Source organism: Dicentrarchus labrax, unplaced genomic scaffold (genome assembly GCF_905237075.1).
Source record: "Dicentrarchus labrax unplaced genomic scaffold, dlabrax2021, whole genome shotgun sequence".
NCBI classification, from domain to species: domain Eukaryota; kingdom Metazoa; phylum Chordata; class Actinopteri; family Moronidae; genus Dicentrarchus; species Dicentrarchus labrax.
This window is the reverse complement of record NW_026136707.1, coordinates 13195343-13206753: the sequence shown is the minus strand read 5'-3', so window position 1 is coordinate 13206753 and position 11411 is coordinate 13195343. Positions and strand designations below refer to the sequence as shown.

General features: G+C 41.8%; 1 protein-coding gene across 2 annotated transcripts; it reads left to right on the top strand.

Annotated features, from left to right (window-relative positions):
- Positions 1-551: 551 nt before the first annotated feature.
- nradd (neurotrophin receptor associated death domain) lies at positions 552-10207 on the top strand. Of its 2 annotated transcripts, XM_051407435.1 has the most exons (7): positions 553-1055; positions 3578-3703; positions 5188-5320; positions 5498-5851; positions 7278-7509; positions 7639-7781; positions 8296-10207. In XM_051407435.1, exons 4-7 carry the CDS (start codon positions 5566-5568, stop codon positions 8607-8609), a joined length of 975 nt encoding a protein of 324 aa, XP_051263395.1. In that variant the 5' UTR covers positions 553-1055; positions 3578-3703; positions 5188-5320; positions 5498-5565; the 3' UTR covers positions 8610-10207. The 2 variants fall into 2 exon arrangements, with proteins under 2 accessions (XP_051263394.1, XP_051263395.1); XM_051407434.1 differs by lacking the exon at positions 3578-3703 and having other exon boundaries at positions 552-1055.
- The last annotated feature ends 1204 nt before the right edge of the window (positions 10208-11411 follow it).

Below are 11411 nucleotides of genomic sequence, written 5' to 3'. Positions count from 1 at the left end.
GTATACAGTACATTCTGAGTTAACTTTAGTGATGCATTTATTTTGTTTATTTGTTAGTGGTGTTTTAACTATTTTATAGACTGGCAATTTAATCTGTAAAAAGTGACTATAGTGACCAAGTAATGTAGTGTATTGAAAATAATAATACCATCAAATTTCTATTTTAAGTAAATGTACAACTGCTTTTGTGTCTGAATTTATTGATGCACTTTTTAATCTCATAATAGAATTTATTAATTCAATATTGAAGACTTTGGGTCTCCATATATCTCTGCTTGGTAGTATTTTCATACAGTAAATCTGCAGACCACAACATCACCTTGTGTTTTCCTAAACACTTCTTTGTTGATTCCTGCAAGTGTGAGTGTATCAATCACTTGACAACAGAATCACACACAAACACACACACACACACACACATTGACAATGACCGACTTGACTGCGGCTCTTCGCCTCCCATTACATTCTTGTTCCCAGCACCGCGTCGCAGGGATGCAGCCAATCAGGAAGCCAGTGTGAAAGCTGAGGAGATGGGAGGAGAAAAGGCCCAGGAGAGCTTGCATGAGCTTTTTCCTGCCTCATCTGTTGCAAAGCTGCAGGAGAGGTGGCAGCCCGTGCATCCTGCCAGCCGAAAACAGAAGAAACTTTGTGTTAACTTACACAGAATCAGCAGGGAACGCATTGAGAGAAGGAAATGCGTCTACCGCGCTGTTACTGGAAGAACCTACGGATTACACAGCCTGCATTGTAAAGCCGCTTTCTCATGCGTAAAAAAACCCATCTGATTACAGGACTACACCGAACTTCCCCGTCTGCAAAAAAAAAAAAAAAAAACAGCACGTTTTTTAAGGAGAAGTTGCTCTCTTTTTTTTTAGTGTCACATTTACATTTCGAGAATTTGGAAGTTTTGATGCCACTTTTTGTGCGATTGTTGAGGGCTGAAAAAAAAAGTTGTGTGTCAGAGATTTTGAGGCGCACCAATCCGTCCGCTCGAAGGATTTTTGGAGACTGAAGACATGAGACTGTTTGTCATCTGCGCGCTTCTGCTGTTAAAAGTAAGCAACAGTTCATTACAGCTTTACTAACACAGTAACACACATTTCAACACAACTCAAGCGCCTGCATGATGTGCTCCTTCTCTTATTCCACACTCCTATCAGCAGTAACATCATAATAGTAGCTTTTTGTAAACTCAATCCACGGAGTTCAGTTTTTACACCATTGTTCCCAAAGGAAATCTATTTTACACCACATAGCCATATTTCATTAAGGCTGTGTCACATGTCCCCTGTTGGTGAATAATTAGGCTATGTTAGTTGTTGTGCTGTATGGCAAATAGTGGAAAGAGTGAGGGGAGACTTCTGATTAAATCTCATCCGGTCTTTCATGTAAGGTCTCTAAGTGAAAGCAAACCACTCCTCAGTTCTCTAAATACTTGCTTGTTTCTCAAAAGACACATCTTGGACCGTGGCCTACCCTACTGTACTGGCTGTTTTAGACTTTTATAGTCATTAAACATCCTGGAAACTTCACAGAAGCTCACTATTTACCCAGATTAAGCAGCTACACGGTGATAAAAGATGTATTTTATGAACAAATGATAGTTTCAGTGGTTTTTGATAGCATGTTATTAAGCCAGGATCAGTGTGAAAAGAAGGCCCCTGCCTCCACAGTTGCAGACAATAATTTGACACTCATCTACCTCAAAAAGCCCATGGGGCTTGTAGTCCTGCCTGGACAAGCTCTTCAGAGTCAAAGCACTTTTGTTAGATCAAAGTGTTTAGATAAAACTTCATCTCTTAAAAAGATCTGTATCTCATCCTTAATATGAGGGTAAACTAATCAAAAGGGTTTCTTTTTGAGCTCTGAGATGCAGTTTCTCTTCTGCTTGCAAACACACTGACTTTGCACTGGAGTTTCTTTAGGCCGCTGAAAAGGGATTATTTGTGCTGTCAAATTATTCTCTGATCACTCCCTGGGTGATTTAATGCAGTATGTGAGCACACTCTTTGTTATGTTCTACTGGTAACTTGCTCTCTAAGGCTCATATTGCCTGTAGTTTTCCGTACTTTGATATATTTGTTTCAGCTCCTGGTAAAAATGTGGCCCTAGATTTCAGTGTTGCTGGGTCTGGATATCCGGAGCAGAGCAATTATCATCATTTTCTCCCAGTTTGTGGTGTGTGTGTGTGTGTGTGTGTGTGTGTGTGTGTGTGTGTGTGTGTGTGTGTGTGCACGTATGAGTTGGGAGGGGGTGGGGGTGGTTTAGTTTGTTACCACAGTCATTTGAATTTCCATAGAGTAGTTAAGCAGATTTTTCTTTTTTTGGGGGGGTAGACCTCATGATCATTTAGAAAATTTTTACCACTTCTCAATTCTTTGAATTCACAAAAACCAGCAGATTAATAGTTAACAGATCACTTTGTGCTGTCTTCTTTGATTTAGGATCGTATTTTTGGGTGAACTTGATGCTGGAAAAAAAAAAGAAACCCATGTCCTTTAATTTGTCCCTTACGCTCCCTGTATACTAATGACAGTAATCAGTGAAGATGGGATGTGCAACAACTTTCCCTCAGCTCAGGCTGTCTCTGCTGAAAGACCTCTGTCTGTTGCTGTCACACAGCCAGAATGTAAAGGCTCATGGGTCATTGTCTTCACAGGGAGAGAGGGAGAGAGCATCCTTTTGTGTGTTTATTTTCACGCAGATTAGATTAACTGTGGAAACTCCAGCCGATGTGCTTCAAAAGTAGTCTCACTTCAAAAGGACACAGAAAATGTTTCAGACACGGAGAGGGCTGAAATGAAGTGTGTGTGTGTGTGTGTGTGTGTGTGTGTGTGTGTGTGTGTGTGTGTGTGTTATCCGCGATGACTGAGTGACTCCGGCAGCCGTGGAGTTGAGAGCCCCATTGAAAGCTGTGCTCCTCGGTGGTCCGTCTGTTCTCACTGGGGAATCCCTTCAGATTGCAACTTCTTACCTAAATGGAAAAAAGCAACTGCAGCCCACTTCAGACTCTCTGTCCCCAAAGCAACAGATAAGCCTGCATGCACAACAAATTTATCTTTTGGATTAGTATGATGGTTAAGGTTAAGGTTTTGGTTTCACAGTGATCGATAATAGTTGAATTAATTAAATAGAACAGAGTTAAATAAATGTTTAAATGGTAAAACAAGTTTATTTTACATGCCACTAGATAATATAATAGACTCTAATAATAAAAATCTAATAGTTTCACTTTGTAAACAATCATGCTCTCTCTCTGTCTCTTTCTTTATTCTTCAGCCACACACCTTAAAACTGTTCATTTTACTACCATACACACTCAGCGTAAGAAAGTTTTAACACTTTTTGTTACGAGTGGTGGATTGATTGTCTCATTTTTTTAATCAGTGTAACCATGATTGATTCCTTACAGTATTAAGTATAATTCATGCCAATAAACATTAAGTGGTGTCCATATATAGTACTATTTCAAACTGTATATACAACAGATAATGATTTACTCATTCCTCTACTGAGTAGATCACTGTTCCCACTCGTCTCCAGTGGGGCAGGGACTAAATATTTTATTGTACACTAGGCACCAGTGGGTAAAGTGCCAAGCCTTTGGCAGTTCCTGCTCTGAACCGCGTTGGCACTCCAGGACGACTTACAGAGCTAGACCAGCACAGACCCACAGCAGGCACTGTCGAAATCCAAGCTGGAGGTAAAAATTAAACAGAGCCACTGTCACCAAATATTTACCAAAGTATAGACTGAGGGTTAAGAGGTTAGCTTGTGTTAGTAGAGGAGCTCCATCTGTCACACGGAGAGGACCAACCAGAAGAAGCCTCTGTACTACAAGTTATTATGGTCCAGGCTTGGTCACAGTCTGCCAACTCCAAACATCCTACTGGTTCCTGCCTGCTGGACCCTACCACCCCAGCACCCTAATACCTCTGATCTGGGTTCTGTGGCCGGTGCTCAGATATCATCAGGCTCCACTGTAAGCACCGCAGTAAAACAGGCTGTTGTTTTTGGAACGAAGCAAACCCTGTTTCAAAGCTGTTATGCCTGTAGTATCAGCATGGAACATTTCAGTGTTTTGTGACTGGGGGCATGGCTTGGTGTGTCTATAGTGTGTGTGTGTGTGTGTGTGTGTGTGTGTGTGTGTGTGTGTGTGTGTTTCTGGTGGGCTTGTCGAAAGGCTCTACAGGTTCACACACGTTGCCTGTGTTTCTTGGCAGACTTCAGAGACAAAGAGAGACATCAGTGGGTTGTTTAGCTGTTACTTTTCCCCTTTGCAGGAGGTTAGTTGTTAGACATCTGTTTGCTCTTGTCAGCCCCCAGGCGGAGCAGGCCAATCTCCCTTAAATGTGTGCATGTTTAGAATGCCGTTGTTCAGAGCCTAGAGAAGGGGAGTTAGTGAAATACTGACCTTCATAGACACACCTGCGGGGCTTGGCAACTTCAAAGGCCCCCTCTCTCACCCAAACAGACACTTGCATGCTGGGCAGCCTTGGTTAACTGACACCCTTGCCTGAGGCTTGAACCGTCTCCTCCTTTATATACCCCCCCTCCTTTTTTTTTTGATGTCAAGAGATACACTGTATTCACACACAGATACACATTGTCATTCACACTGATATGGATTTGGAAAGAGTAGGAGGGCAGAAGCTCTTTTTTACTTCTTACTTCCTCCTTTTCTCAGTGTTTTTCTTCACCCCTTTATGTCTTATTCTTTCCACTGGTCTAAAGCCATCTGATTAAAGCCAGCCAGTCCCGTCAGGCACCAGCCCTGCTGCACAAGCCGTTAGGAATGTCCGATCTGTCCCTCATGTCATAACTCAAGCCGGGCTCTCCATTACCCACTTGTAGATAAGGACTCAGAGCACTTAAAGGGCGAAAACTGAGGTAGATAAAAAGGCCATTTTCAGTTCACACCGTTCCCTGTTTCTTTAATTGCACAAGGGTGGGATGTGTGGGTGATTTCCTTCCCGCCTGTGGTGTAAGGCGGAACACTCGGACAAAGAAAACACCCTTCATTTTCTTGTTCGGCAACTACTTACGTTAAACATGCACCCTGTAACTGTTGACCCTGTGTCAAAATAAAGACAGTTGATTCAAAAATAGCCCGTATGGATAGTTTTTTTTTTTTTTTTGTTACACAGTGGTGGTATTTTTTCTAACTATGTCATCTATTTACTGTAGGTTACTCTTGGAGATGCCTGCGCCAGTGGCAAGTTCACTGAATCAGGGCAGTGTTGCAGTCTGTGTCCCGCCGGCTTTGGAGTGGAGGTAGAGTGTGGGAAAGAGGATACCAAGTGCACACCATGCCCACAGGGTGAGCAATTATAATCTAATGTTACTCTAGCAATGCAGAATATGTTTTACCTGCCTTATCATTATCTCTGTCGTCTTTTCAAGAAGCAGGAAGATTTCAAACTGTGTCTCATCATTGCCACTGATATTTGTGAGAGAAACACTGCTTAACACTTATATTTTGCAATCTGTTTCCCAGGAACATTTTCCTCATCCGAAGGCCTCGGCCCTTGCCTTCCGTGCGCCAAGTGCCCACTGAGTGTCCCCATGTGGGCCTCTTGCTCCGCCACTCAGGACACACAATGTGAATGTGACAGCGGCTTCTTCTTTTTGAGCAACCATGGCCTGTGTGCGTCTTGCTCCAAGTGCAGTCGTGGCGAGGGTGTTATCCAGGACTGTGGCCCACAGGGAAACAGACTGTGCCAGATCTGTGGCCCAGGAACATTTTCTGAGGAGCTGGTTAGCACCAAACCCTGCCAGACCTGCACCCAGTGCTCTGACAGTGAAGTGGAGATCCGAGCTTGCATGCCCAACTCTGACACACTCTGCATGGGTGAGTTGTAAGGACAAATTAGACTAAGAAATTACATTTGATTTTTAAAGTCTGGTGGTATTCTATATTTGCCTTATTGTCAACAAATCCCATGAAAAAATATGTGTTATTAGTTTAGCCAAAGCCAGCTATGTATGTCTTTGTCTTTGCCTGCTTTGCCTGCTGTATATGTCCGTAGACCTTCATTGTTCAATAACAATATTGTTCTGGGTGCCATGGTCCTGTTGCTAATTTTTAATCAGTCCCACAGTCATTCTCCTGCTGCTGTAAATTCTTCCTAACGCACCAAATCTGCAGCTGAAAATAGTCTCTAACAAATACACTATTTGTAATGTCATAAAAATGACAGTCTCTGCTGTTTTTTGCCTTTAAAAAAAATATGCTATATATATATTTGTGACCTGTTTTAAGTCTTTAGTAGGAACGAGTGAGCTTGGGGCTGAGTGCCACAGAGTAGGAAGTTGGAAAGTATTTAAAGACGGAGTACTGCTTTGTTCATTTTGGTCTTTCAATGCTGGGGTCTTCAACGTAGGACCCCGTAGCTAAGGAAAAGAGCAAGGACCCCCAATTACATATATTGTATTAATTGTTGTTGGATTCATGTTAGTGTGTATTTTCAGACATATTTAAATTTGTTTTTAAAAACAAAAAAAAACACTTACAAACGATGATCAAACAATAATTTAATAATAATTTTGCAACCTCCCCCTTAAGTAAACCTCTAGTGGTCCTTTGAGTTTTAATGGGGTTTGCTGCAGTAAGAAAAATATAGAATAGTGCCAGCTTTATCCCTTAAAGATCTAATGCAGGGGAAGGCAGCAATCGTAAAAGATAAAAGAATGAGATAAAGGGAGGGGGACAGGGAGTGGGAGAGTCTGTGAAAATACAAGGACATGTGGTCAACACCTGCATCCACACCTCATCTGAACACTCTGTAACACTCTGAGCTGGGAAACACGAGTAATGAAAAAAGAGCCCACTGAAGTGCTGTAATCCAATTGGTATGAGCTTGACAGGTCTTTAGGTTAACTGCCCCCAAGAACTCGAAGGCCGAGACCCTGACGGCTAGTCTGCTTGCTCCCAAATGGCTTCATGCGCTCTCCAGGAGTAAGGTCATCTGTACACACTCTGGTTCCATATGTCATGACCAATTGACCCCAGAGAGGTCAGCACAGTACCTTGTAGTGTTTGATCCTAAAATAGGCTGACCACAGGAGGGAGAACGAGGCTGGAAACAGGGGCAATGAAAGGTTTCAAAACCCCAGGGGACCGGGATGGCTGAGGCTATCATTACATCAGGCGTACAGGCTTCTGTGGAATTATTCCTGGCACTAATTTAGGCAGCCCAAATGTGTCTCTGATGTGCATATGTGCAGATGCAATGACACTGCCCCTGACATGTCTCTCCTTTTCTCAATCTTAATAGATAAGAAGCTGCACATTCTGTCTCGTCCTGCTCTGGATGTGCCCGGTGGGACCCGAGATGTTCCTCTCTTGCCAGGTGTCGAGACGGTGACACAGGAAGGGGACACCGGTTCTGCACCTGGAACGCCCAAGTTTACCCCACAGGATGATGGTGGCAGCAACAACATTCTGGCCTACGTGTCTGTTCTGGCTGCTGTGGTGCTGGGTCTGCTAGTTTATGTGGCTTATAAATGGTGAGTTTTCACTAGGGATGGGTCCTAGTCCTTAAATGGATGTAATAATCATTATAAGATTGGCCCTGGGATGAAAAATAGCTCACTGTGGGTAGCTTAACTGACATTGTTTTCCTCTGCTCTTCTCAGCTGGAGATCATGTAAACAGAAGAGGGCTCTCTCTAAAGCCCGTGCAGCTGAGTTGGGAACATCTCCAGAAGGAGAAAAGCTCCAAAGTGACAGCGGCGTTTTCCTGGACTCCCACAGCATACAGGACAACCAGCCCAGCAAAGGTGTGGTAGACACAGGGTCTTTGAAACTAAACTAAATTAAAGTTTCTGAGGCTTCAGAAGACATTTTAACAAGGTTACTAAAATATCTAGAACTTTATTATTAGATTATTGAAGAAAAAGCACAGAAAAGAAATCACGTGTTATCACAAAGGCAAGAATTTCGACTAATACTTATCACGTTACCTCACTACTTGTAATACTTAATGGCTACTTGTATGTTTCATAATTGATTTTAAAGTCCTTGTGTGAACAAAAGGACAAGAACAACACAGGGCACCTTTAAGTTCCCAATGTTCCTCCGAAGAATAGGGAGGGCTTGTAAGATATTGAACTTAGTATTTCTAAAAAGAAGAAGAATTATCATCAGAACACCTATGTTTTTAATCTGACTTTTAATTTAGAGTCTTATGCATCAATCATATGGATACTATAATTATTGAAAATATCTTATTGGTGTGTTTTTTTTGGGTAGATCTAGCCAAACGGTAGGCTAATTTTGTCCACATTTCCACAGGTACAAAGAGGGACAGCAAGCAGGACAATCGTCTGTACATCAACCTACCCCCCCACAGGCAGGAAGAGGTAGAGCGCCTCCTGCAGGAGGGAGGGGGCAGGGGGTGGAGGCAGCTGGGGGCAGCACTGGGCTATGAGCCTGAACAGCTGGACTTGTTTGGGCGTGGAGAAGCCCCCGCTCACACGCTCCTCTCTAACTGGGCCCAGAAAGAAGGCTCCACCCTGGGGCTGCTGTGTTCTGCACTGGCTCGCATCGAGAGGCCTGACGTGGTAACAGCTCTTAACTGCCCCGCGCAGGGTGTCTCTGTGGTCTGACAACTCCCCAAACACGTATGACACTAACAGACTCAAGAGAAGAACTTGAAATGACAAAAGAGGCACTCTGATATCAACACCTCTGTCACTGTTGGAGGCTACCACTGATGGTTCTGTTTGCTTTGTTGGGACACTTATAATTCAGTTTTTACTAACAAAAGAGACCAAAAATTATTCTTGTAACACTTTCCTCTATCCAACTGCATGTAAAAGTATCCTGCAATGTGTCTGTTCAAGCAAATCACCAGTTATCAGGGGAAATTAACTGAATATACAGTATGTCACACCGCCACTACTGATGGAACAATTTATTTCAGTTATGGTTAAGCCTCAATGCCTTGCTCATTGGACACTGCAGAAACCTGGTCAGATTGGATTAGACCTACAATAACCTCCACATGCGCTATAAGTACATATTCAACATTGTTTACATGTACACAAATTCTGGTTACTGTGAGCATTCGGTTAGGAGCAGGTAACAGAATAATGTGTTTACACGTGTTGCATGCATTTGCTCGTTCTAAAACCACTGTTTACATGTTATTTGAACAGTAATCAGATTTTTCCCATGCTCCCTCTTAAAAACCTCAGCCTCCCACGTGCTATTGTAAACAAATGGACGGCTTAGATCATCAGATTTGTCGTCTGGCTAGCCTTGTTTTATGAATCACAACTGCAGCAACCACTTTGGTATTGCAGTTCATTTTTGCCAACAACCATGCTTCAAACAGGATACGACTTTCCCTATTTGGATCATTTCAGTTCACATGGTCTTGCCTAAAAAGAGAAAACTCCACCCAATTAAGAGTTTACACGGCCAAGTGATCAGATTTCTCCAGTAGAAATTCAGTAGAGGTCAAGGGTCTTCTTAACCATGCCAATGATGCTTGTAGTTGGTATTTTCTTTATAAGAACACTTTATCAAATGTGTAGATGGGAACTACTCACTAGATGGTTTTTAAAATGTGTGGCCTTGTTCTGTTTTTTTCTTATTATTTTTCTGCTGCAGTCTCTGAGTAGCCTTGGTATTTATTTACACTGAGGTTATGTTATGCACCAGTGATGTTTCAAATCTCATCAGAAGACACACAAAAATGAAGCATTATGTTAAATCTAAAAACACCTTTCCTAGCTCTTCCTAATAATCATCTATGATTGTAAATACCTTAAATATTGCTTTGTTTTGATAAGTCATGGCTTACAGTGAGATCTTATTAACTGTGAAGAATGAAGAAAAGGAATAGAGATTAATCTTTTCCCTCTATATTCATAATACACAGCTACATCTTTGTCACCTTGATTTCTCATATTAGACAGAAAGTTAAAATCCAAGACACCATTAACATCCAATACACGTGTCCAAGTTGCCATCTTGCTTTTGTATTTATTTCATCACCATTTCAAGTCTATAACTAAATAAAATCTATGAGAACCATGGACATCTGCAGTGTGCTAGTTACGCATATGTGATGGCCTCAGATGGTTTGATATTTTTTTAACGCCAGCCATGTATGGTTTTGTGTATATATTTCCTGATGGTTTGCCTCAATGTGTTTTTTGTAAGAGTTTATCATTTAATAAATAACTTTGATAAGTCAGTGCTCTTTTGTTGTAACAGAAGGACACTAAATATACTTAATTTGCACAGTAAGTATAGCGTCTTACAGTAGGCCTTGATGATATTTAATGCTGTAGATGAGTGATTCTCAAATGGAGGGGCAGTTGCTTGTGGTGTGTGAGATTGGGAGTAGTGCAATAAAATGAATTAAAATGGTAAGTAATGCATTGCATTTGAATAACCAGTCGAAATAGTTAGCTTAAACTATGAATGGTGAACTTGCTTGAGATAAATGGTGGAATAGCTAAAAGTAAATGATGGTAAATGGTTAAAATAGCAGCTAAAGTTGAGGGCTATGCAGTTGAAGTATCTAGGATAATTGGTTGATGTTTAAATGGCGGTGGTATGAAGGGGCATTTGAGTTCATCTGATTGGGTGGAAAGAGTACAAATAACAAAAAGATTCAACATGCCTCAGTAATTTGATAAATATAGTTCTATTTTTGGGTGTCTTCGTGTCATATTTCCCATAGGCCCTAAACAATTAGCAGCTTAGCATTAAATCTGCCATTGCTTGTGTAGTTTGTATATTTTGTTATATGCCTCTGTGTGTATATTTTCCGTCAAATGGCAAGAACCCTTTCCAGCTTCCTTGGAAATCTGAAAATGACTGAACTGGACCACAACCACACTCCTATAGATATGTCTGTCACAGTAAAGTATAAAAACCACTTGATGGATTACACAGTAAGGAAGTTTGGACATATTTGGAATATACTACGCCTTATCAAGGGATTTAGCGTATAAGAACATTTCCTATCCAAAACCCTGAGGGAAATCAGTTAAGAGGTATTTAATAATTTGAGGGTGAAATGAAAATAATAGCTTCATCCAAAATATTCTGGGGGAAAGTTTCCTCTTTCTCTCTGAGGCACAATCTCCTGCTCCCCCTCTGCTCTGAAATCTGTTAATGATCTCTTTGCATTCAGTTCTAAGTGGGAGCAGGCATCTTGCATGGCCTAGGGCAGTGTTACATGCCGTCACACACTCCAGACTGAACTGCTTAACTGCGGTCTGGAGCACACAGGCATGGGGGTGCGGAATGCGCATACACTGGGAGGACTGGGAGGGGGGTTGGGATAGAGGAGAGAAAGGGAAGCACTAATATGGAGACTACACTTCACTTCATGGGTCTCCATGTTGTGAACACATTGAACGTCTCTAATGAAGGCAGACGATCACTTT

Excerpts from the sequence above, each read along its gene's own strand:
- nradd (XM_051407434.1), top strand. The coding sequence starts at position 1,017 with ATGAGACTGTTTGTCATCTGCGCGCTTCTGCTGTTAAAA. Across the intron at positions 1,056-5,187 it reads GCGCGCTTCTGCTGTTAAAA|GTTACTCTTGGAGATGCCTG; the intron begins GTAAGCAACAGT and ends TATTTACTGTAG. Across the intron at positions 7,510-7,638 it reads GTTTATGTGGCTTATAAATG|CTGGAGATCATGTAAACAGA; the intron begins GTGAGTTTTCAC and ends TGCTCTTCTCAG.